Source organism: Thamnophis sirtalis, unplaced genomic scaffold (genome assembly GCF_051295495.1).
Source record: "Thamnophis sirtalis isolate CommonGarterSnake01/CBP01778 unplaced genomic scaffold, rThaSir2_p1.2 scaffold_2, whole genome shotgun sequence".
In the NCBI taxonomy this organism is placed as follows: Eukaryota; Metazoa; Chordata; class Lepidosauria; order Squamata; family Natricidae; genus Thamnophis; species Thamnophis sirtalis.
The window spans coordinates 173,068,755-173,092,552 of record NW_028261382.1 but is presented as its reverse complement, the minus strand read 5'-3'; the positions used below and the strand labels follow the sequence as shown (position 1 = coordinate 173,092,552).

At 42.5% G+C, this 23,798-nt stretch overlaps 1 protein-coding gene across 1 annotated transcript in view; it reads right to left on the bottom strand.

Moving 5' to 3' along the window:
* Nucleotides 1-2,914: 2,914 nt before the first annotated feature.
* F13A1 (coagulation factor XIII A chain) overlaps nt 2,915-23,798 on the bottom strand; it is a 111,859-nt gene continuing 90,975 nt past the window's right edge. Inside the window, exons 13-14 of the mRNA XM_087707504.1 lie at nt 8,995-9,131; nt 2,915-4,445 (exon numbers count right to left, since the gene is read on the bottom strand). Coding sequence (XP_087563630.1) covers nt 4,298-4,445; nt 8,995-9,131 — 285 coding nt within the window. The 3' untranslated portion in view covers nt 2,915-4,297. The remainder of the gene's footprint in view (nt 4,446-8,994; nt 9,132-23,798) is intronic.

The following is a 23,798-nucleotide window of genomic DNA, read 5'->3' as shown; positions in this document are numbered from 1 at the left end:
TCTCCAGACTATAAAAAGACTGCTTGTGACACGCCCCTCTTGCAGAAGTCAACGCATTGACTAAAGAGAACGTAACTAACTTGGCAGGCTGGATTGCTGCCAAGGTTTCTCTGAATTGCTGCCAAGGTTTGTTGGACTTGCTGTCAAGGTCCTTATCTGTTTGTTCGTTTGCTTGGCTTTCAGCCCCCGAGATTCTAGTCGACACACTTGATCTAGGCTTACCTTGGTTTTCAGCCCATGGACCAGATGCATCACAGGCTGGCCACGCCCACCCCCGGTTTAGTGAAGGGGGGGGGGGGGAAAGTCACACTACGCCATGTAATGACTCTCCTGACCTAGCTGCTGCTGATTGCTGTGACATAGATATTATCAACTCTATAAACAATCACCTTCCTGATGAAATGAAAAACCAGAGTTAAACTGGCAATTTTGATCTAGAGGATTTGCAGACGTGATCGATGGCTCTTTTGGTGCTGTGGTGCACAGGATTGCCAATCCTTGATTTTTGACAATAGGTGAACCTATCATGTAAAATGCGATCCAGCATATCTAGGAAATGACAGATTAGGAGCAGACTCTCCAAAGGGAGTAAAAGGTACACTCTAAATTCAACCAACCGGAACTGGAAGAGACTCACGTAGGCAAGGTGATTATTTTATTGCATTAGTTTGTGGTAATAGAATAGAATAGAATACTTTATTGGCCAAGAGTGATCAGAAACACAAGGAATTTGTCTCCAGTGCAAAGTATACATTGAAACAACAAAGTAATATAATCCTAAAATTCCAATAAGAGAAGCTGGTAGAAAAAGATGAGAAGGATAATAGTAATACAGCCATACTACATGGGTAAATATCCTTAGATATAAGCTTTTAAGACACAAAAAATGAAAAGAAGATTAACGGGAGTCGCCTTTGGTGTAAAGCAGCATAATCAGATTTTACATACAAACTGACTTCATTAACAATGCACACTTAATTGGATAATTTCTCAAAGGAATAAACTCATGGAACATCCAAAGAGTTGCTTAAGAGGCTTATCATCAATGGCCCCTTAAAATTGCCTTGCTGGGGGCCTTAAGTTACAAGTTGTTCCCACGAATTCCACCCAAGGTACAGTATGTTATTGTCTACAGCCAACTCAATTGAGACTTGAAGTAGAATATTCCACAAGCAACTTTTCCGAGGTGGCGCAGTGGTTAGGGTGCACTACTGCAGCCACTTCAGCTGACTGCTAGTTCTGCAGCTCGGCGGTTCAAATCTCACCGGCTCAGGGTTGACTCAGCCTTCCATCCTTCCGAGGTGGGTGAAATGAGGACCCGGATTGTTGTTGGGGGCAATATGCTGACTCTGTAAACCGCTTAGAGCGGGCTGAAAGCCCTATGAAGCGGTATATAAGTCTAACTGCTATTGCTATTGCTATTCTTCTGAAACAATGGGTTGGCTCCAGGTCAAAATAAATGATTTTGATGATAATCGTGAAAAAGCAAAGTCTTCCTTGCCTAATTCAACTGATAATAATTTCATGAGTCTGGCGATATAGTTTTCTTGGCAACTGTAGGTGTCTGGTAGTATCATTTCAGACCAATGTTATTAAAAGACAAAAGCTTTTATGAGTTACAGCTCAGTGGCATTTCAGTAAATCTTGTTAGTCTGCCACCAGACTAGTCCTGATTTTTTTTTTGTTCTACAGGAAGTCCCCAGCTTACAACAATTTGTTTAGTGGCCATTTGAAGTTACAACAGCACTGAAAACAGTGACTTCTGACTATTTTTCACACTTACGACAGTGGCAGCATCCTCGTGGTCACAGGATCTAAATTCAGATGCTAGGCAGCTGATTCATATTTATGATAATTGCAGTGTCCCGAGGTCATATGATGCCCTTCTGCAACCTCCTGACAAGCCGAGGTGGCGCAGTGGTTAGGGTGCAGTACTGCAGGCCACTTCAGCTGACTGTTATCTGCAGTTCAGCGGTTCTAATCTCACCGGCTCAGGGTTGACTCAGCCTTCCATCCTTCCGAGGTGGGTGAAATGAGGACCCAGACTGTGGGGGCGATATGCTGACTCTGTAAACCACTTAGAGGGGGCTGAAAGCCCTATGAAGAGGTATATAAGTCTAACTGCTATTGCTATATTGCTATTAAGATTCAAATCAGGGTTGTGATGAACACTTCTTGATGAACATCAGCATATGAATGAATTTACTGCATAAAAGGATGGGAAAGTCAATGAGGAAGCCAGGTTCACTTAACAACCTTATTACCAACTTAACAAATGCAGTGATTCACTTTACAACTGGGCAAGAAAGGTCATAAAATGCGGCAAAATTCACTTAACCAATGTCTCATTTAGCGATGAAAATTTTGGGGCTCAATTATGGTAATAAATAAATCAAGGACTGCCTGCATAGATTTACATGGCGGCTCTCTTACAGACTTGGTAACGGTACAGAATTTATTTATTTATTTTATTGTCATCTTCTGAGTTGTTCTGATAGCTTCCCACCCAAATAGTAACCATGGCCCTGTTTAGCTCTTTGAGAACGAAGTTGGCCCCCTGGTAAGTTTCAAGAAAGTAAATTTCTATGATTTTAAAAACCTAGAGCAGATTTCTGAAAATTTGCTTAATCATACAGCAATAGCAATAGCAATAGCAGTTAGACTTATATACCGCTTCATAGGGCTTTCAGCCCTCTCTAAGCGGTTTACAGAGTCAGCGTATTGCCCCCAACAACAATCCGGGTCCTCATTTTACCCACCTCGGAAGGATGGAAGGCTGAGTCAACCCTGAGCCGGTGAGATTTGAACAGCCGAACTGCAGAACTGCAGTCAGCTGAAGTAGCCTGAAGTGCTGCATTTAGCCACTGAGCCACCTCACGGCTTGTCTATAGAGGAATGCAACTTTTGAGTCCCAGCGTTGGATTTAACTCCTTACTCTCTCTACCAAAACAGTAGGCACAGATCCATGCAAGGACAGTTAGGGTTAGATATCACCTAACTCAGAATACTTTGGTTACCCTTAGACCAATCAGATTAATATTTGCAACTGAGATTGCTGGTATCTAAGCAGCTGCATTGACTTTTGAGGGGAGGTTCAAAATCCACCTTGAGGCTGCACGCACGCCCATTCGAAAAGGGCACAGCTGGTTATCACAGCCTCTCATCCACCATTGTGGTGATTTTTTGATCTCACTCACTTCAGACACAGCTGCAGCTGTGCTTCTATTCTCAGCGAAATCTGAAAGATGCCCTCTGGATATATAACTTGCTAACAGAAGTGCTAAAGCAAATCTCAAGACTTCTTTAACTCTTCCCCGTGAGAAACAAGGTAGCTTCTATACATCCGGGCCTCGACAGTGCTCAAAACGCTGGTAAGAATCAAGTTATTATGAAAGGCGAAGGGGAGAAGGTAAAAATTCAACCTATGTTTTCGGAATCAAACCATCAAAGCTCGTTGGGAATAACAGACAAGAAAGAGAACATTTTATCGTCCCGATTTTTTCCTCTCTCTTTCAAAATATCTATGGGAATCTCAAGTTTTAATTAAAACTAAAATTCAGAATGCTCCAGAAGCTGAAATATGTTAAAATTGTCCTGATTTTAATATAGGAACCATGCATTCTTATTATTAGTTGGGAACTAATTATCACTTGAACTAATTCATATTGAGTAATTGTCTGCTGTTTGTTGAAATAATTCTGTTTTTAATTGGTGCTCAGTTGTTCTCCCTTAGTGATGCTTATGTCAGTTTGGGACAAAAAAAAAAAAGGATCGGTCCAGTGCTAAATCTCAGCCAAGACGTTGATGGGAAAAGAAAATCAGTGTAAGTAAACTTGTAATGTTGGTGTGTAATTTGGTATGGTGGTGTAAAGAGTGTTGTGTTAGGAAGTGGGAGACTTGGACTTAAATTGCTTCTGGGCCATCTTACTCTCAATCAAAATCTCATGAGTGTGAGGATTAGTGCTTAATCACAATCCCGTAGTTCAACAGGTTTTACAGTGTTGTTTGTGACAAAAGTGGGGATTAGGTACCTGATGTAATTAACTTTGAGGAAAGGCATGATGCAAATGAATATGTTTGTATATTTGTATGAGTTTCTATGAACTTAATCTTTCATAGTTTTGAGTGGAAAATAACCCCTCTGAAAATTAATTGGGAAAAGAAATAGAAAGCATACGCAGAGAATGTATGTTTGGCAACTTCTGGATTATGGCAGAAGTTTGAAAGTGCAGTTTTTTTCTTTTACTTTCCTGTAATGAATTACTGAATTAAAAAAAGGAAAGAAAGGAGAAGATCTTTACTCGGCACTCTGAATATTGATGTCCAGCTCCCCATAGACATGTCGTAAGGCATCACAATTCAAGCTTGAAATCAACTTTCGGAAGCCATGCTGCTTTGGAACATATTTATCTTCCCAGATCAAGGTTGAATTCCTTGGAATCTCTCTGCAGTGAAATACAAAAATGCAAACATAGTTTGGCATGGTTTATAAATCTAATATACTGTATAAACTAGCATTCTTAGCAGTTAGACTTATATAGCAGTTAGACTTATATACCACTTCATAGGGCTTCCAGCCCTCTCTAAGCGGTTTACAGAGTCAGCATATTGCCCCCACAGTCTGGGTCCTCATTTCACCCACCTCGGAAGGATGGAAGGCTGAGTCAACCTTGAGCCGGTGAGATTTGAACCACTGAACTGCAGATAACAGTCAGCTGAAGTGGCCTGCAGTACTGCACCCTAACCACTCCGCCACCTCTGCTTCTTGGTAGAGGTGGGTTACTCCGGTTCAGCCGAACCAGTAGTGGAATTGAGGCCTGGGTCATAGACAGCGACCCAGGCCTGCCATTCCCCCAAACCGGTTCCCTCACCGCCCCTGGGCCACTACCATTTTGGTTTTTAGTGATTGTGTGACAGTAGTGGGATTCAAATAATTTAACAACCAGTTCTCTGCCCTAATGACTATCTGGATAGGTGGGGCTCGGTGGTCATGTGACTGGGTGGGCTTGGCCAACTCAAGGTCACTCACATCGATGGGCGCTTCGCCTTAGCTGTTACAATGTAATAAGGGTTAACCGGAGAGGCAGTTTCTGTAAGCAGGACAATAAAGATTAGGCTACAAACAACACTAGAATGTTTCCTTCCTGCCTTCCTTACAGGATTAGCCCTGTGAAGTGGGAAAAAAACAAAAGGAGATTTCTTCCAACAATCGGTTCTCCGAACTGCTTAGAAAGTTACCAACCGGTTCTCCCGAATAGGTACGAACCGGCTGAATCCCACCACTGCTGTGCGAAGAACAATTTACATTGAACAGCGCATGCGCGCATTGCGAACTGGTAGTAAAACTGACAGCAATCCACCCTTGGTAGTAGAAAAAAGTACCTGTGATTTGAACAGATAACCTATCTCCAATTTTTGGGAGCCTAATAATTGTACACATATCTAGACAACCTAAGCAAATACACAATCATCACTCAGAGCCATATACCTTTTTGAGCCAACTTACGAATGAGATCTGTTTGTTTAACTTACAAGGTAGTTGTAAGAAGAATGGATATATTTACATCAGGACTGTAATATTAGATAGTTTCTTTTAAAAATTAAAATTTGCTCACTTTTTTCCTAGCTATAGATCTGACTTCACACTGTATATATTTGCCTTCACTTGTCTGGTTTTTTCCCCCTACCTTGGGCAAATTATAGTTGTAGAAAGGTGTTTAAATCAAGATACTAATGGTAATAATAATAATAGTTGTTTTACTCCAGTGCTGTGTCCCCATTTGAATCCAAGATTCTTAATGAAAAATATAGAAATGGAAAGTGAGACTGGGTTATCCATGGATCTTCTTAGCGTGTGGTTTGGCTTTTAGATCTTTAAGTTTTAATTTAATAACAAGCAATTTCAGAACTGTTTCCACTTAACTTGACTCTATAGTATCATGAACAAAATCTTGAATGCTCGTTGAAGCTGGTGAGTGCAGTGTAGTAGAACATAGATTTTTGAATAAATCTTGACGGCTTAGAATAACCTCTTGCATATAACTTTGTCAAGGAAGAAATAATTCAATCTAGAAGACTGGACGTGGCATTTCCAAAAGGACTTGTTCAGAGTATCCCAGAGGAAAAAAGTATTAATTTTTGGCTAATGAAATAAAACCATACTAATTCGATTGACTTGGAGTAATGTGGTGATGGATGATTCTTAGTAATGTGTTGAGCCATCAAGGTGGACTGGTGATTTATCATTTTCAATATAATGAGGAAAATGGGATGAATATTTAAACAATTTGTGATGGTTTGTTTTCTATGACTTTAACCTACCACAATCATGCCAAATGAAAATGTAACTCAGCACTTGTATTAACATTTACAACACACCTTATATTGAAAGAGTTCCGTAATTTAACACAAGAACAGGAAACCTATAGCTCACAAGTGACTGCTAAATTACAACTTCCCACAGATCCAAGCAATATGGACAATGATGTAAGATACTAGAAATTGCTGTTCAGCAATATCTAGATGATTGTAGATTCCTTGCTCTTGCTCTTATTTGTAAAACCACTCTTTCAATATCATTATAAAAAATAAATATAACAATGGTAGCAGAAAACTAAAAAACAACAACAGTAAAATATTTAAAACAATTTAAAAATAACAGAACCAGATTAAAATGTTATGTTATAATTACCACTGAAAGAAAGAAAAAGTTTACTTGATTATATAGACTCCAGATCAGGGTTGCCACATACCTCCCAATGGCCGATAAAAACTCACAGACTGGGCCTTCTCCGGATGCCGTCGACCGGACAATGCCGGCTGGCGGCTCCTAGGAGGAGGGCCTTCTCTGTAGCTGTGGAATGACCTACCCATAGAGATCCGGACCTTCCCCATTCTCTTGGCCTTCCGAAAAGCCACTAAAACCTGGCTATTCCAGCAGGCCTGGGGCTGTTGACTTCATGAATGAGTTCCAGCCCCACCCAGATTGAGTGTATGGTGCGTTGTTTTAAATTGTTTCTTTTTAAACTGTTCCTTTATTTTAACTCCTTATTTTAACTTGTTTCTGTAAGCCGCCCGGAGTCCTACGAGATTGGGCGGCATATAAATTTATTAAAAGTTAAAGTTAAAGAAATCCTCCCAGTTCGGCCTGGTTCGGATGAACCAGTAGGGATAATTGTCCTTGGTTCTGCGGATTGATATTTTAAAAAAAAAGCTTCAGAGGATTACGCGGCTCAGCTGTGAGCCGCCCGATCACCGGAAGCTTTCCCCCCACTTTTTAAAGCATTTTCCCCCTGCTGGTTCGCTGAACCTGTAGGGAAAATGTTTTAAAAAGCTAAAAAAATATCTGAAAGTGAAAAACATTTGGCCCACCCAGTCACATGACCCACCACCACCACCAAGCTACGCCCACAGAACCAGTGAGCAGAAAAATTAGATTTCACCACTGCTCCAGATAATTAATCAAGGAGAAATTTCCTTGCAATGAAGTTTGAACCTTAGGTGCAATTCTCTCCCTACTCAGAACTCAGCAAATCTTTACTATTAACAAGCAGGTTCAATCTGTAAATTAATACAAGCTCAAGAATCTCCCTCTTTAAAAATTATTACTTTAAAAAAACCAATTCTTGTGGTTTCTGAAAGAAAGAAAGAAAGAAAGAAAGAAAGAAAGAAAGAAAGAAAGAAAGAAAGAAAGAAAGAAAGAAAGAAAGAAAGACTGACTAACTGGTTTTTCAACAGTCACCCATCCCTTTCCCCCTCTTGCCTTTTGAGGGAGAGCTTCAAAGTTTTAGTGACATCATAGCTGAACCTGAATTAAATTAGTTAGATCCCCATCAAATGTTGATGGTTTTCAGACTGACTCATTTGGAAGTGCCATGAAAATTTACTGTATATAGGAATTTTTCAATGTTTAAGGAATTGGAGTTAGATTTATAAGAATGCCACAGCTTTGTAAAATGTATCATTACTGTCATCAATATCAGATAGACCAGTAAGGATAATGAGGATGAGGCAGAGAAATACTATCTTATTCACGTTTTCTTAAAATAAGTGACATTTAAAATGAGTTTTGCTGGATTACATTTTCATAATTTAGCTGCTAAACTATTCCAATAACGCATTATGTAATATTAATTTATCTTGTTCATTATCTGGATACAGAATCATGTGGTCACTGATGCCCTGGGAAGGAACACAGTGTTATAATTATTTAGATCAATTCCTCTAATTCAGTTATTTGGAGCAGGGTGGTATTCAGCAGATTCTGAGCAGTTTGGAAGAACTGGTAGCGGAAATTTTGAGTAGTTCGGAGATCTGGTAAATACCACCTCTGACTGGCCAAGCCCCCATCTATTCTCTGCCTCCCGAGTCCCAGCTGATCGGGAGGAAATGGAGATTTTGCAATAACCTTTTCCTGGAGTGGGGAGGGAATGGAGATTTTATAGAGAGCCGAGGTGGCGCAGTGGTTAAATGCAGCACTGCAGGCTACTTCAGCTGACTGCAGTTCTGCAGTTCGGCTGTTCAAATCTCACCGGCTCAAGGTTGACTCAGCCTTCCGTCCTTCCGAGGTGGGTAAAATGAGGACCCGGATTGTTGTTGGGGGCAATATGCTGACTCTGTAAACCGCTTAGAGAGGGCTGAAAGCCCTATGAAGCGGTATATAAGTCTAACTGCTATTGCTATTGCTATAGTATCCTTCCCCTACAATGCCCATCAAGCTACGCCCACCAAGCCACACCACGCCCACAGAACCGGTAGAAAAATATTTTGAATCCCACCACTGATTTGGAGGTCATCACTCCCTAAATTCCCAGCTAGCAGAACCATGCTATCTGCAGTTCCTGGGAGTTATAATCCTGATACATCTGGAGGACGGAGAAGATTGATTTAATGCCCTCAAGAGAGAAGTCAATATTGTTCAAATATGATGGCACATTTAGCGTTCATTTTGTAACAAATACCCAGAAAACGATGCCATACTAGGCCTTTCCTTACCTGAATAATTTTGAGACTGGTTTTAGCACACCGGGGCCATCCAGACGGACCCAGACATTGGTGAGATTTTGCTTCAGAGGGTTGGGGAATTCCACTATTACTGTCATGTCCTTACCAACAACTTTCTCTCCAGGCACCTGCAGGGCAAAAAAAACAACAGAAAACTAAAATCAAATAACAATACATTGAATTATTGCAACGCTTTCTAATCTTGTCCCTTTCAGTTTCGTGGATAACACCTTCCTTCTTCCCTAGGCAATTCATATCTTAATGTTATGCCATCAGGTCAATCTTGTCTCCTGATGATTGCCTGAACAAGGCACTGTAGCTTTCTTGCCTATATTTTTGGAAGTTGCTTACCATTTCTTTCTTTTGTCTTCCTGAGAGACATAGCAGTTAGCAGTTAGACTTATATACCGCTTCATAGGGCTTTCAGCCCTCTCTAAGCGGTTTACAGAGTCAGCTTATTGCCCCCAACAACAATCCGGGTCCTCATTTTACCCACCTCGGAAGGATGGAAGGCTGAGTCAACCCTGAGCCGGTGAGATTTGAACAGCCGAACTGCAGAACTGCAGTCAGCTGAAGTAGCCTGCAGTGCTGCATTTAACCACTGTGCCACCTCGGCTCGGTACCCAAAGTTACCCAATTGGCCATATGTCTAAGGCAGGTTTAGAATGCAAGGTCCCCCCACCCCCAGTTTCTAGCTGGTGCCTTTATCTGCTATATTAAACTAGTTTTCCACTCTTCTCTTGCTAACATGGCTTTACATGACTGCCCCATATAAACTCTAGTTATACTAAGGCTATAATGTGTTCTGTGGCAGACTGTCCTTCAAAGGAAAGTATTTGAAAGCTTCAACTGGTAAAGAGAATGGAACTCATAATTATGGGATGAGGTATACAACACAAGATTTTCAAAGATTTAGGGTCAAATAATTTTGTGGTGATACTAAGACTGGCTTTAAGGCTTTGCTTGTAGGTGTTAGACAATGTGCCTTTCTAAGCTTATGAAATACTCTTCTACACAGAGGTGGGTTCCTACCAGTTCGCACCTATTTGGTAGAACCGGTTCGTCAAATCTACCGAACCGGTTAGAAGAGGTTCCACCAGTGGACCCGGAAAGCAGGCCACACCTACAGAAGAGCTTCCAAAAATTTTTTTAAAATTTTTATTTCTCATATATACATTCACAATTATATAATCTCATAACTGTTGTTAATAATATGTATTTATAACAATTTTTCTCCCCTACAATTGACAATATAATTGAGATTGCTTTCTTACCATCCCATACACCCATCTTATTTTACAACAATCCTACTTCTTCTTCCTTCCTTCCCTCCTTCCTTCCCTCCTCTCCTTCTCTCCTTCCTTCCTTCCCTCCTTCCTTCCTTCCTTCCTTCCCTCCTTCCTTCTCTCCTTTCTTCTCTCCTTCTCTCCTTCCCTCCTTCCTTCCCTCCTTCCTTCCCTCCTTTCTTCTCTCCTTCTCTCTTTTCAAATTTTTTTGAAATTCATCACTGGTCCTTGGATATGATTATTCTACACTATCAAGCTCATATTTATAAAACTCAGTGCCTCTGTGAAAGGCAAGGATGACTACTGCGTTTGTGGTGCAATCAGAACATTGCGTGTGTTGAAGTTGTTTTAACGCAAACCAAAGATGCCTTTTAAAAAACAAGTTTACATCCTATTCTTATGCCTGCCAGTGCTGTGTGTGAGGTAATTTAAGGTGGTTCTGACAAGTGTCATCGGCATCTTCATATCCGGTCACATGGGCGGCAAGCCACTCCCATCCAGTCACATGGGCGGCAAGCCACTCCCATCCAGTCACATGGGTGGCAAGCCACTCCCACAAAGGAGGCCACACCCACAGAGTAGGTTCGAACAATTTTTGAAACCCACCACTGCAGAGGTGGGATCCTACCAGTTTAACAACCAGTTCGCTGAACATGCCCTTCACACGCTGTACGCAGGTGCACAATTTAGAGAAGACTTACCTTCCGGATTACAGCTTGGGAAGGAAAACAGTTGAGGCACGGCAATCCACTTTGCCGCACAGCCCAGCTGAGAAGATAAAGGTCGGTAAAGGGCAGGGGTGGGTTTCTTGCCCCGTTCCAACCGGTTTGGTTGGAACGAGGCTGGCGGCGTCCTCACGCACACGTGCGGTGCACGCGTGCACGCACGTGGCGCGTGCATGCATACTAGCGTCTGCGCGATGCTCCAGCTGCTCCTGGAGGATCGCGCAGGCGCTGTATGCGTTCTGCGCATGCGTGGAAGCGCAGAATTTGTAAAAACCGGGTAAGGAGCGGGCACAGGTGTGCGGGCACGCGCGGGCGCGGGGGGGGGGCTTCACCGTTCCTGGAAGTTACTTACTTCCGGGTTCGGCGACCAACCGGATCGCAGGGACCGGTGCGAACCGGTTGAAACCCACCCCTGGTAAAGGGCAGGGGTGAGTGGGCCCACTTGCTGAACTGAACCAGTTCACTCCCAGCTGATCTTTGGAACTACCAGTCCACCTAAACTGAACTGAACCAGTTCAAACCGGTAGAATCCCATCTCTGCTTCAACAGTAATATATATATATTTCTAGGTCCCCGAAGTCTCTTTGTTCCAACTCTCTTTTAATTGGCATTTATGTTGTTCTGAATTTAACTGCTGCTGTTTGAAAATTTTTATGCTTTACTGCTTGAACTCTTCTATACTGCTGCTTTTAAATTTTTTTTGTTTTGTTTTTATGCTTTATAAATTATGGTTTTACACTTCGCAATATGTTATAATGACTGCTTATGTTTTTCAAATATTGCGAATCATCTCGGGAGGGCTGGTTCCTGAAAAGCAGTGTATAAGAATAGAAATAAATGAATATCATCTCTATAATTACATATGGACTAAATACAGTTTGAGGAAGCTTTCTGCCACAAAGGCAAACAGTGTGGAATTACTACGCAAAATGCTGAGAATTTTAACTGCACAAAAACAGGTTTAGGGACTTGGGGAAAAAAGGAGTCTATAAACATCGCTTGCCAAAAAATTAGACCCAGGAGATCTGTTTTCCTATAGTATTCTCTGCTTGCGTACTTTAAACAAATGGACATTACAAAACTATACTATTTCAAAGAAACAGAAGTAAAAACAACTCTTATCACTTGGAGAAATGGTTGAGTACCATTTTAAGATGCTTATGACTATAAATGGTCTGGACTTTCAGCTGCTGTTTTTAAAACATTTCTGCAATCAGGAGGATGTCTTGCCCATGATCCAATTCATGGATTAGTCCCACCCAGATCTGTGACTCTCGACAGGAATACAGATCTGCAAAGATGCATGTAGATAGTTCATTAACCAGAGGTGGCGCAGTGGTTAGGGTGCAGTACTGCAGGCCACTTCAGCTGACTATTATCTGCAGTTCAGCGGTTCAAATCTCACCTCAAGGTTGACTCAGCCTTCCATCCTTCCGAGGTGGGTGAAATGAGGACCCAGACTGTGGGGGCGATATGCTGACTCTGTAAACCGCTTAGAGAGGGCTGAAAGCCCTATGAAGCGGTATATAAGTCTAACTGCTATTGCTATTGCTATGTAGATAGTTCATTAAGATTCAAATCAGGGTTGTGATGAACACTTCTTGATGAACATCAGCGTATGAATGGATTTACTGCATAAAAGGATGGGAAACAGCAATGCTTCGTATGTTTCTGTTACTGAAGATCCAGTTAATGTGGGCAGTAGTGAGGGATGCTGGGAACTGTAGTTCCTTTAGTCTTTCCAACTGGGCCATCAATTATCCACATATGGATTTCTTTTATCAGAAAGAATGCTGATAATATTTTGCCACAGAATCACTTTAGATTAAAAGCAACTTTCTGTCCTAACAGCCCCATTAAATTAGAGGGATAGGAAATCCTTATGGTCTTGATAAAAACGATCACTGTAGAAGGAGAAGGCCAAGGTGGCGCAGTGGTTAAATGCAGCACTGCAGGCTACTTCAGCTGACTGCTAGTTCTGCAGTTCGCCTGTTCAAATCTCACCGGCTCAGGGTTGACTCAGCCTTCCATCCTTCCGAGGTGGGTAAAATGTGGACCCGGGATTGTTGTTGGGGGCAATATGCTGACTCTGTAAACTGCTTAGAGATGGCTGAAAGCCCTATGAAGCGGTATATAAGTCTAACTGCTATTGCTATTGCTATTGCTTTTGGACTTCAATAGTAACTGGTTGCTAGACTTCTAAAAAAAAAATGAAGCCATTTATGTTGTAGAATAACCTTGCAAAGCTACTGAGCTCCTGACCAGCTCAAAGCACAGCCAGGTGGTTGAAATCATATACAAAATGATGCACGAGGTTCACATCTAGACTCTGAATAAGCAATAAAGAAATGATGGGATACTTTGATGGTGACACAATGATAATAGGACTGATAGATTCATAGCGAAAGTGACCCATATGTGCAGGAGTCAACACAGTCCTGGAATAAACCCTGTTTAGGAGAGAATCGAGGATGCCTTCTGATCCCTAGGAGGGAATGGTGACAAAATGATGTGGATTGAATCACTGATGGAAGCAACCATCTGACAAGATACCTTGGCTACAGGAGACATAGGTAGAAATTGATGGTGCCCCAGCTGTCAGCTCCATCTGTAGAACTGGTTGGATTGCCACGGTTGCAGACTGAGCCCCATCAATTATAGCAAGCGTGTATTTACGAAAAAAAACAACACTGCAGTGGAACTAGAAGTTCAACAATGCCTGCATCAGAAGGCCATGTCCTCTAAAAAAACAGATAATCCTAAAAAAACTGGCCTCTATGTATCCGAATTTACAACCTAAATGCTGGAGATGTGATTGCGCTGATGCTACATACTATCATATATGGTGGACTTGTAAAAAGGTTAAAGCATTTTGGATAAAAATGTGGTGGATTATGCAAAAGGTTCTTTAAAAAAGGTTAAAATTTACCTCCTCTCAAATGAATCAGAAGGCAAACTGTGCCAGGTGAATTTACAGCCAGGTTCCTGACAAATGGATTTGGTTATTAATTCTATAGAGACTGAGGATCAAATCCTATTGAAAGCAAAAGTTCAGTTCAGAATTGATTCAGTATTGCAACAATGAACCTAACCTCTCTCTGACTTATATATCTCACTTATCTCTCCTCTGGTGTGTCCACAAAAGTACAGAAATTTTAATGTCTATTTTAGACTGGCTGGTTTGATCAACCGTGAAGAAATAAACTAACTTCAAATTACGTTTTGAACGACTACCGTTAACATTTGCAGGATTTAGAGATCAGATGGTTTTGCTACAGATTGATTTTCTTTCTCCTCCACACCAGAATATGATGATGATTGGGTTAATAAAATTAAACCAAGATTGGCTTAAGAAGTTATTGGATGATAATGCCCAAAACATTCACCTTTCACAATATTGGCTAAGGCAACTTGTATCTGCAGATCAGCAGAATTTGAAAGCCACCGGTTCCTCACTTTGATATTGTTGCTTAGATTTTTTTTTACGTTTATTGTATGGCTCAAAAACATATTTGAGAAAGTAACTTTTTTATTCCACCACTACCATCAATTAATAGAGCCGAGGTGGCGCAGTGGTTAAATGCAGCACTGCAGGCTACTTCAGCTGACTGCAGTTCTGCAGTTCGGCTGTTCAAATCTCACCGGCTCAGGGTTGACTCAGCCTTCCATCCTTCTGAGGTGGGTAAAATGAGGACCCGGATTGTTGTTGGGGGCAATATGCTGACTCTGTAAACCGCTTAGAGAGAGCTGAAAGCCCTATGAAGCGGTATATAAGTCTAACTGCTATTGCTATTGCTATTAATTACTAATTTCCCAATTCTTTTTGCTTATTTAAAGGATAAGAAATGGTGAGATTGGCTTTATGGCCATGAAGAACTAAAGATAGTACATTATGATTATCACAGAGATTAAAATTGGATCCCTGCCCCAATTAAATTTGAGCAGAAGCATCAAGGGGGGCAGAAAAAAGTAACACCATCAAGAATTTGGTACTCTGGGTAATTAACACGCAGGGCTAGTTAATAAACCTTTACTGTTAAACTGGAAAAAGCCATGGAAAATACTGCAATGGACATAGACAATCTTCAAACTCATCAGCTTTCTAACAAAGTAACTGATGTGGGTATCATAAAATACAGGAGCCTATTATAAAGCCATCCATCTAATCATCCCTCCATGAGTGTATTTCTGGATGAAATTAAAAGCCGCAGAATGACAGTTTCCCTTTTCTGAAAGCTGGAGAGAGAGAGAGAGAGAGCAGAAATAAACAATCAATGCCGTGTCTATCTATTCAAGCACATTCTGCTCTAGACAGAAATGACATGTTTATTCAAAACACAGATGAGCCATCTCCAACTGCTAGACATATGCAGGCAAGATATGGTGCACTGACCACCAACTGCTTCCTTCTGAAATAGGAAGCAGAATTCTGATAAAACAGAATTGCCCAACCATTCCACAACACAGTTGTGTTTTTGTGTTTTAATGAACTGTCTAAACTTGCCGGGATTTAGAAGAAAAATCCAGCAGAGATATTGCCAGAGACCAGTTTATTCAACTCTTCTAATTCGCAATTTAATGAGTTTATATGCCGCCCAATCCCGAAGGACTCCGGGCGGCTTACAAATACGAAATGAAATAAAATAACACATAGGGGGAAAGAACAAAAACAGTTTAAAAAACACAACATACATTTGGCTTATCTGGGGGTTTGGACCCGCTGATTTAAAATCAGCAACCCCAGGCCTGTCGGAACAGCCAGGTTTTGGTGGCTTTTTGGAAGGCCACGAGGGTGGGAAGGGTCCGGATCTCTGCTGGTAACTCGTTCCACAGAGCTGGAGCAGCTACAGAAAAGGCTCTCCCCCGAGTGGTCGCCAGCCGGCATTGTCCGGTCAACGGCACCCGGAGGAGGCCTAGCCTGTGGGTTCTAATCGGACGTTGGGAGGTGTGTAGCAGGAGACGGTCTCTCAGATATCCAGGTCCAATGCCATGTAGGGCTTTAAAGGTAATCACCAGCACTTTGTAGCGTGTCCGGAGACCAATAAGGAGCCAGTGCAGCTCGCGGAGGATAGGTGTAACATGGGTGTACCGAGGTACACCCGATATCGCTCGCGCGGCTGCATTCTGGACCAACTGTAGTCTCCGAACACTCTTCAAGGGCAGCCCCATGTAGAGTGCATTGCAGTAACTTCTAACAATGCATGAAATAACACTGGATTACTTTTTAATAGATCATGTTATTCTAATAGCCATAACGCTACGTTTCATCTGAATCACGGTTACAAAACATTAGAATGTTTCCCGACAAACGTGGCCAGCTGATAATTGTTTCTGCTCTTCTCCAAGTTGATCAAATAATAATTGTCCCTCCAGTTCTTCTATGGGTCTTTCTCCTACTGCATATGGAAAAATCCTTTCCCTACAGAAGTAAAACAGTTGCTAATAATTTTCATTCTTTTTACCTCATGAAACATCTATTTGTCTCCTGAAAAATGCAGCACAAGATATTTTTTTTAGAAGCTAATTGGACATTCAGATTTGATTGTTCTGAAGGGGCCTGGGAGACGAATGATTTAATGACAGACACAGGAAAGGAACTCCATGGATATGTTATCACAGTATAATTGCCTTCCACTTTGAATTGTGTTGATAATGTGGTAAGTTCCTGGGTGGAGAAACAGATTCATCTGCATGATAAGGAAAAGGCAGGAGGGGACCCATGAATATCAGTGGGTCAATGTGGGCATTATGAAGGCAGCCAATTTATTATTTATTTATTTATTTATTTATTTATTTATTTATTTATTTATTTATTTATTTATTTATTTATTTATTTATTTATTTATTTATTTATTTATTATTTGTCTTGTATGCCACCCACTCCCGGAGGACTCCGGGAGGCTCACAAAAGACAAGGGAAAGGGGGGAACAAGACAAAGACAACATATTAAAAACAAAACCAACATTCACAATTTCTATGGAGGTAGATGCTTCTCAGCTCCCCCCAGCCTGCTGGAACAGCCAGGACTTGGTGGCTTTGCGGAAGGCCGGGAGGGTAGTAAGGGTCCAGATCTCAACAGGGAGCTCGTTCCAGAGGGCCGGAGCTGCAACAGAGAAGGCCCTCCCCCGGGGAGTCGCCAGCCGACATTGGCTGGCAGATGGAATCCGGAGGAGACCCAACCTGTGCGATCTAATTGGTCTGAGAGAGGTAATCGGCAGGAGGCGGTCTCTCAGGTACCCAGGTCCGATGCCATGTAGGGCTTTATAGGTAGCGACCAGCACCTTGAAGCGGATTCGGAGACTAATAGGTAGCCAGTGCAGCTCGCGGAGGATAGGTGTAACGTGGGTGTACCTTGGTAAATTTTTGCCGCCATGGATAATTCTGGTGACATGGCAAAAGAGTCACTGACAAAATGTCAAACCTAACACTTTTGTCCTTTTAAGAACATGACATAGAAACATCAACTCTGGGTCCCTGTCAACTCTTGAATATTCTTGCTTCAAAACAGGGAGATAGGCCTAAGCAATTTAGGCCATTTAACTCAGGCAAGTTGGACTATGCTGTTCAGTTTTGGCAAAGAATGGAAGGAATTATGCATTTTTAAAATGTGGTTATTGAAGACAAGAGCTCACAGCAATATGATATGATTTATTGGCTTCCTGTGAGGAATGCTCGGAAAAGATGTAATATTATTTGAGGATACTGCTGATAAACATTTGCCCGGGCTAATTAGATACAGAAAATGCTAGGGCTGGGAGAGAAACAAAAAAAAAAAACCCCGCAGAACAAACTTTGCACTTGATTTGATTAGAGGACTTTTCAAATTGACATTTCTGCATCCATCTTTGGCAAGTTTCTGCTTTTGCCATGCCTTTGCTATTCACACTTACACTGCTGTAGGGTTTTGGTAAATCTAGATAAATATTTCAATTCATTTAATTCTGCAATTTGCCATCTGTGGTGGATTATCCACTAGGCCCATTAGAGCCTTAACTGGAATTGCTAATTCGGCTTTCTACAGATGCACTTGAAATGCAGGTAGTCCTCCACTTAGAGCCGAGGTGGCGCAGTGGTTAGAGTGCAGTACTGCAGGCCATTTCAGCTGACTGCTAGTTCGGCAGTTCAGCGGTTCAAATCTCACCGGCTCAGGGTTGACTCAGCCTTCCATCCTTCCGAGGTGGGTAAAATGAGGACCTGGATTGTTGTTAGGGGCAATATGCTGACTCTGTAAACCGCTTAGAGAGGGCTGAAAGCCCTATGAAGCGGTATATAAGTCTAACTGCTATTGCTTTTGCTACTTATGACCACAGTTGGGCCCAAAATTCTTGTTGCTAAATGAAACATCCGTTAAGTGAATTTCGCCCCATTTTGCAACTTTTCTGGCCACAGTTGTTAAGCGAATCACTGCAGTCGTTAAGTTGTTAAGTGAAACTCTGCAGTCATTAAGTTAGTAACCCAGTTGTTACGTGAATCTGACAAAGTTCCCGTTGACTTTGCTTGTGAGGAGGTCCCAAAAGATGATCACATGATCCTGGGATGCTACACCCGTCATAAATATGATTCAGTTGCCAAGGTTCTGAATTTTGATCATGTGACCATGGGGATGCTACAACAGTCATAAGTGTGAAAAACATTCATGTTAGTGTTTTCAGTGCTGTTATAACTTTGAAAGTCACTAAATGAACAGTTGTAAGTTCAGGACTACTTGTATACAGGATATATTATGAATGGATGTATACTTGGTCCTATCCGAGGGCATTATTTATAAATATAATGTTATATATTGGTTGCTTTAGTGTTACTAGTATTTGCTTACTAGGCTGCTGTTAAATTCTGAACTAATTTTATTTATTTGTAACGAGCTCCCCATGGAGATCCGGACCCTTACTACTCTCCCGGCCTTCCGCAAAGCCGCTAAGATCTGGCTGCTCCGGCAGGCTGGGGGGGCTGTTGAAATAGCCAGCCCCACGGGAACTATGAATGTTGTGTATTTTAAACTGTTGTTTGTCTGTCTGTCTATTTATCCTCTTCCTCTGTTTATAGAGCCAAGGTGGCGCAGTGGTTAAATGCAGCACTGCAGGCTACTGCTAGATCAGCAGGTCAGCGGTTCAAATCTCACCGGCTCAGGGTTGACTCAGCCTTCCATCCTTCCGAGGTGGGTAAAATGAGGACCCAGATTGTTGGGGGCAATATGCTGACTCTCTGTAAACTGCTTAGAGAGGCCTGAAAGGCCTATGAAGCGGTATATAAGTCTACTGCTATTGCTATTGTAAGCCGCCCGGAGTCCTTCGGGAGTGGGCAGCATACAAGACCAATAAATAAATAAATAAATAAAATAAAATAAATAAACCCCGTGCATTTATTACAACCAATATATGAAGAGGGTTTTCCACAATAGCCAAACATGTTCAGTCAAACTACAAAGCAGGACCAAGCTTGGCAGCCTCTCGGCTGTCAGCTGGTGGTTTCCCAAAAGTCTGCTATCAGCTTTGCCAACAGTTCTGCAGAACAAACGAGGGGACTCTTGGCTTAGAGAACAGCCATATAAGAGGAAAAGGGTGTGAAGAAATTGAAACGTCCGTGTATTGTCCCAGGAAAGGAAACCAGCTTTGTTGACAGAGCCATAGGGAGATTTGGTGCACGTAGCGCCAGCCAATGAGGTTTTAGTGCCTACGGCAGAGTAGCAGACGAAGCCTGCCAGCACTGCCCATCCACCTCCTCCCAAGATCCTTTGCTGTGTGGCAGAAGGACAAACAAGTTATTTTGGCAATGGAAGAAAACAGGCTGCTCTCTCTCTCTCCTTGGCTGTAAAAATAAAACACTACATTAATAAACAATCTACTACCTTTTTTGTAACGCCAAAATCCTGCCTGCCTTAGGTGGCCACTTAATTTTGCCTAATGGTAGAATTCGCCATGTTGTGTACGCTACAAGGTGCTCGGAAAGAGATGTTCGTGACTATTATTACTATTTCTGTGTCTCTGGAATCAATCAGATTTCTCCTGATATGAGAAGCCTGTGACTTCTCTCTCTTTTATAACTAATTAGCAGTCACTCTGCATTTTGGGGAGAAACGATGCTGTGAAAAGATATATTTTTTTTAACACTTGGTCTTGACACCATTTCTCTATTAGTACCAATTATTATTATTTTTTTGGCAGAGAGGTGGCGCAGTGGTTAGACTGCAGCACTGCAGGCCACTTCAGCTGACTGTTAGCTGCAGTTCGGCGGTTCAAATCTCACCGGCTCAGGGTTGACTCAGCCTTCCATCCTTCCGAGGTGGGTAAAATGAGGACCCAGATTGTTGGGGGCAATATACTGACTCTATAAACCGCTTAGAGAGGGCTGAACGCTCTATGAAGCGGTATATTGATACTTATGACCATTGCAACATCCCCATTGCCATGGGATCAAAAGAGAGCCGAGGTGGCGCAGTGGTTAGAGTGCAGTACTGCAGGCTACTTCAGCTGACTGCTAGTTTGGCAGTTCAAATCTCACCGGCTCAGGGTTGACTCAGCCTTCCATCCTTCCGAGGTGGGTGAAATGAGGACCCAGACTGTGGGGGCGATATGCTGACTCTGTAAACCGCTTAGAGAGGGCTGAAAGCCCTATGAAGCGGTATATAAGTCTAACTGCTATTGCTATTGCTATTAAGATTCAAATCAGGGTTGTGATGAACACTTCTTGATGAACATCAGCATATGAATGGATTTAGTGCATAAAAGGATGGGGAACAGCAATGCTTCATATGTTTCTATTACTGAAGATCCAGTTAATGTGGGCAGTAGTGAGGGATGCTGGGAACTGTAGTTCCTTTAGTCTTTCCAACTGGGCCATCAATTATCCACATATGGATTTCTTTTATCAGAAAGAATGCTGATAATATTTTGCCACTCTTACCCACAGAATCACTTTAGATTAAAAGTAACTTTCTGTCCTAACGGCCCCATTAAATTAGAGGGATAGGAAATCCTTATGGTCTTGATAAAAATGATCACTGTAGAAGGAGAAGGCCGAGGTGGCAGAGTGGTTAAATGCAGCACTGCAGGCTACTTCAGCTGACTGCAGTTCTGCAGTTCGCCTGTTCAAATCTCACCGGCTCAAGGTTGACTCAGCCTTCCATCCTTCCGAGGTGGGTAAAATGAGGACCCGGATTGTTGTTGGGGGCGATATGCTGACTCTGTAAACCGCTTAGAGAGGGCTGAAAGCCCTATGAAGCGGTATATAAGTCTAACTGCTATTGCTATAGAGAGAAAAATACTGAGATACTAAGCATGCTGCAAGTCGTCCAGGATTTTGAAGTTTGTTCAGCGACTGTTCGAAGTTACAATAGCGCTGAAAAAAAGGGACTTATGACCCGGTTTTGATACTTATGACCATTGCAGCATCCCCATTGTCACGGGATCAAAAGTCAGATCCTTGGCAACTGACTCATATTTATAACGGTTCCAGTGTCCTGGGGGGGTCAGGTGATCACCTGTTGCAACATTCTGATGAGCAAAGTCAATAGGGAAGCGAGATTCACATAACTGATGTGTTACTCAATCTACAACTGTAGTGATTCACTTATCAAATGTGGCGCGAGGGATCGTAAAATGGAGCAAAACTCATTTAACAAAAGTCTCACTTAGCAACAGAAAATTTGGGCTCAATTGTGATCATAAGTCTACCTGTATAGCAGTGGTGGGTTTCAAAAATTGTTCGAACCTACTCTGTGGGTGTGGCCTCCTTTGTGGGAGTGGCTTGCCGCCCATGTGACCGGATGGGAGTGGCTTGCCACCCATGTGACCGGATATGAAGACGCCAACGACACTTGTCAGAACCACCTTAAATTACCTCACACACAGCACTGGCATGGATAAGAATATGAAGTAAACTTGTTTTTTAAAAGGCATCTTTGGTTTGTGTTAAAACAACTTCAACACACGCAATGTTCTGATTGCACCACAAACGCTGTAGTCATCCTTACCTTTCACAGAGGCACTGAGTTTTATAAATAGGAGCATGATGGTGTAGAATAATCATATCCAAGGACCAGTGGTGGGTTTCAAACAATTTTGGAACCTCTTCTGTAGGTGTGGCCTGCTTTCCGGGTCCACTGGTGGAACCTCTTCTAACCGGTTCGGTAGATTTGACGAACCGGTTCTACTGAATAGGTGCGAACTGGTAGGAACCCACCTCTGCTGTATAGATTACATTTCCAATTCATATGCATATTTCTCTTTTGGCAACCAAGACAGCTTTGAGGAAAACAATTAAAGTGGATGGGTTCCTTCATGCTTGTCAATGCATGGGGGACAGAGTGGGGGGAATCTTGAAGACTAGAGCTGAAGAAATACTATGGTGAGGGCAGAAGGAAAGAGATGGGAGACCCAGGATTTCCCCTACAGTGCTTGAGATTTGGATCTGAGATCTGCAAGAAGAAATCTGGAAGCTGGAGGATTCACCTGCCATTTTCAGCCATCTCTAAGTCTGTTCCTTAAACCGAGCTCTGACAAATTTCTGCGATATCCTGTTGTGGCCCGCCAGCAACCAGCAAAGCTGGAAGCAGATTCGGATAGTGAGAAGGTTGGGGAGGAACATGGGCCGGTCCTGGAGTCTGGGGAAGGCTCTGACAAGTACTCTGCATAGGAGACAGAGATGAGTCCAGGGCCGTCTGACAGTTATCAGCTGCCTACAGAGTCAGACTTCAGCGACGCAGATGAACAGCTGGAGCCTGTTCCCAGTGTACACATGCACAGAGTTGCCAGACAAAGGGAACAGCTGAGGAACAAGGGTCGGCTTGGGAGTAAGGCCACAACTTGTCGGTGAATGGCCCCTCCCATAGGGAATAAAAGAGGAGTGAAAGGGGAAGGGTGTTTGGAGGAGACAATTTGTTCATTTCTGCATTCTTGCCAAATATTGCAGTGTCTGAAAGATATCGGCCTGGCCCACTCTCCAAACCTGATAAAGGTCAGTAATTATGAACAACCTTGAAAGTCTGTGGGGCAGGACTTTCCTGGAAAGGAATTCACTATAAATTAAATAAAAGGGGTTTATCGGGATGAGGACTCGGCTTTGCTGGGGAAGCCTAGGTCAGAACATATCCCTGGGCTTGTGTCTCTCTTTTCAGTCTCCCCCACTTCCACACGGGCAAGACACAAAACAACATAGCTTAAATTCAGTGACGTGCGGTCAGCTTTAGCCCTGATGAGGCACTTTTTAGACTTGTGGACTTCAACTCCCAGAATTCCACAGCCAGGCATGCTCAGTTCTGATTTAAAGTGACAGCATTTTCCCCCCTTGCAAAATAAGTTTTCCCATTCTTTTTCCTCTCCCTCCCCCTCCTTCCTCCCTATCTCCCTCCCTCCCCCCTCTCTCAAACAGACACACGCAACTTCGATCCCTCTCTCATTCACTCACTCTCAAACACAAAGACAGAAGTTGGATTGGATATATTTTCCAAAGGCTTGAAAGCAGCTCTTCTGCCATACCCCCCCACTTCCCCTGCTGCCTTCCGATCAAACTTTTTGAATTCCTCCCCCCTCCCCACACACGCACCTTTTCCAGCTGTTTCAGAGACGATTTCAACTCTGCCCTCCCCTCTTGAAAAGCCAGAGCTCTGAAGTCAGACTGAGCTAGTCGCTCCCAGAGAACTCTAAAAAGCCTCTAAAAATGCCCTCTACAGGAGAGAGAACACGTGCCTCATTTGCATAAGGAAGTCTTTGCTTGTTAACCCTTGCTTAACTCTTAAAAGGCGAAAAATTCCTTATGCAAAAGAGGCCCCTATTTCTCTGGCCTCCT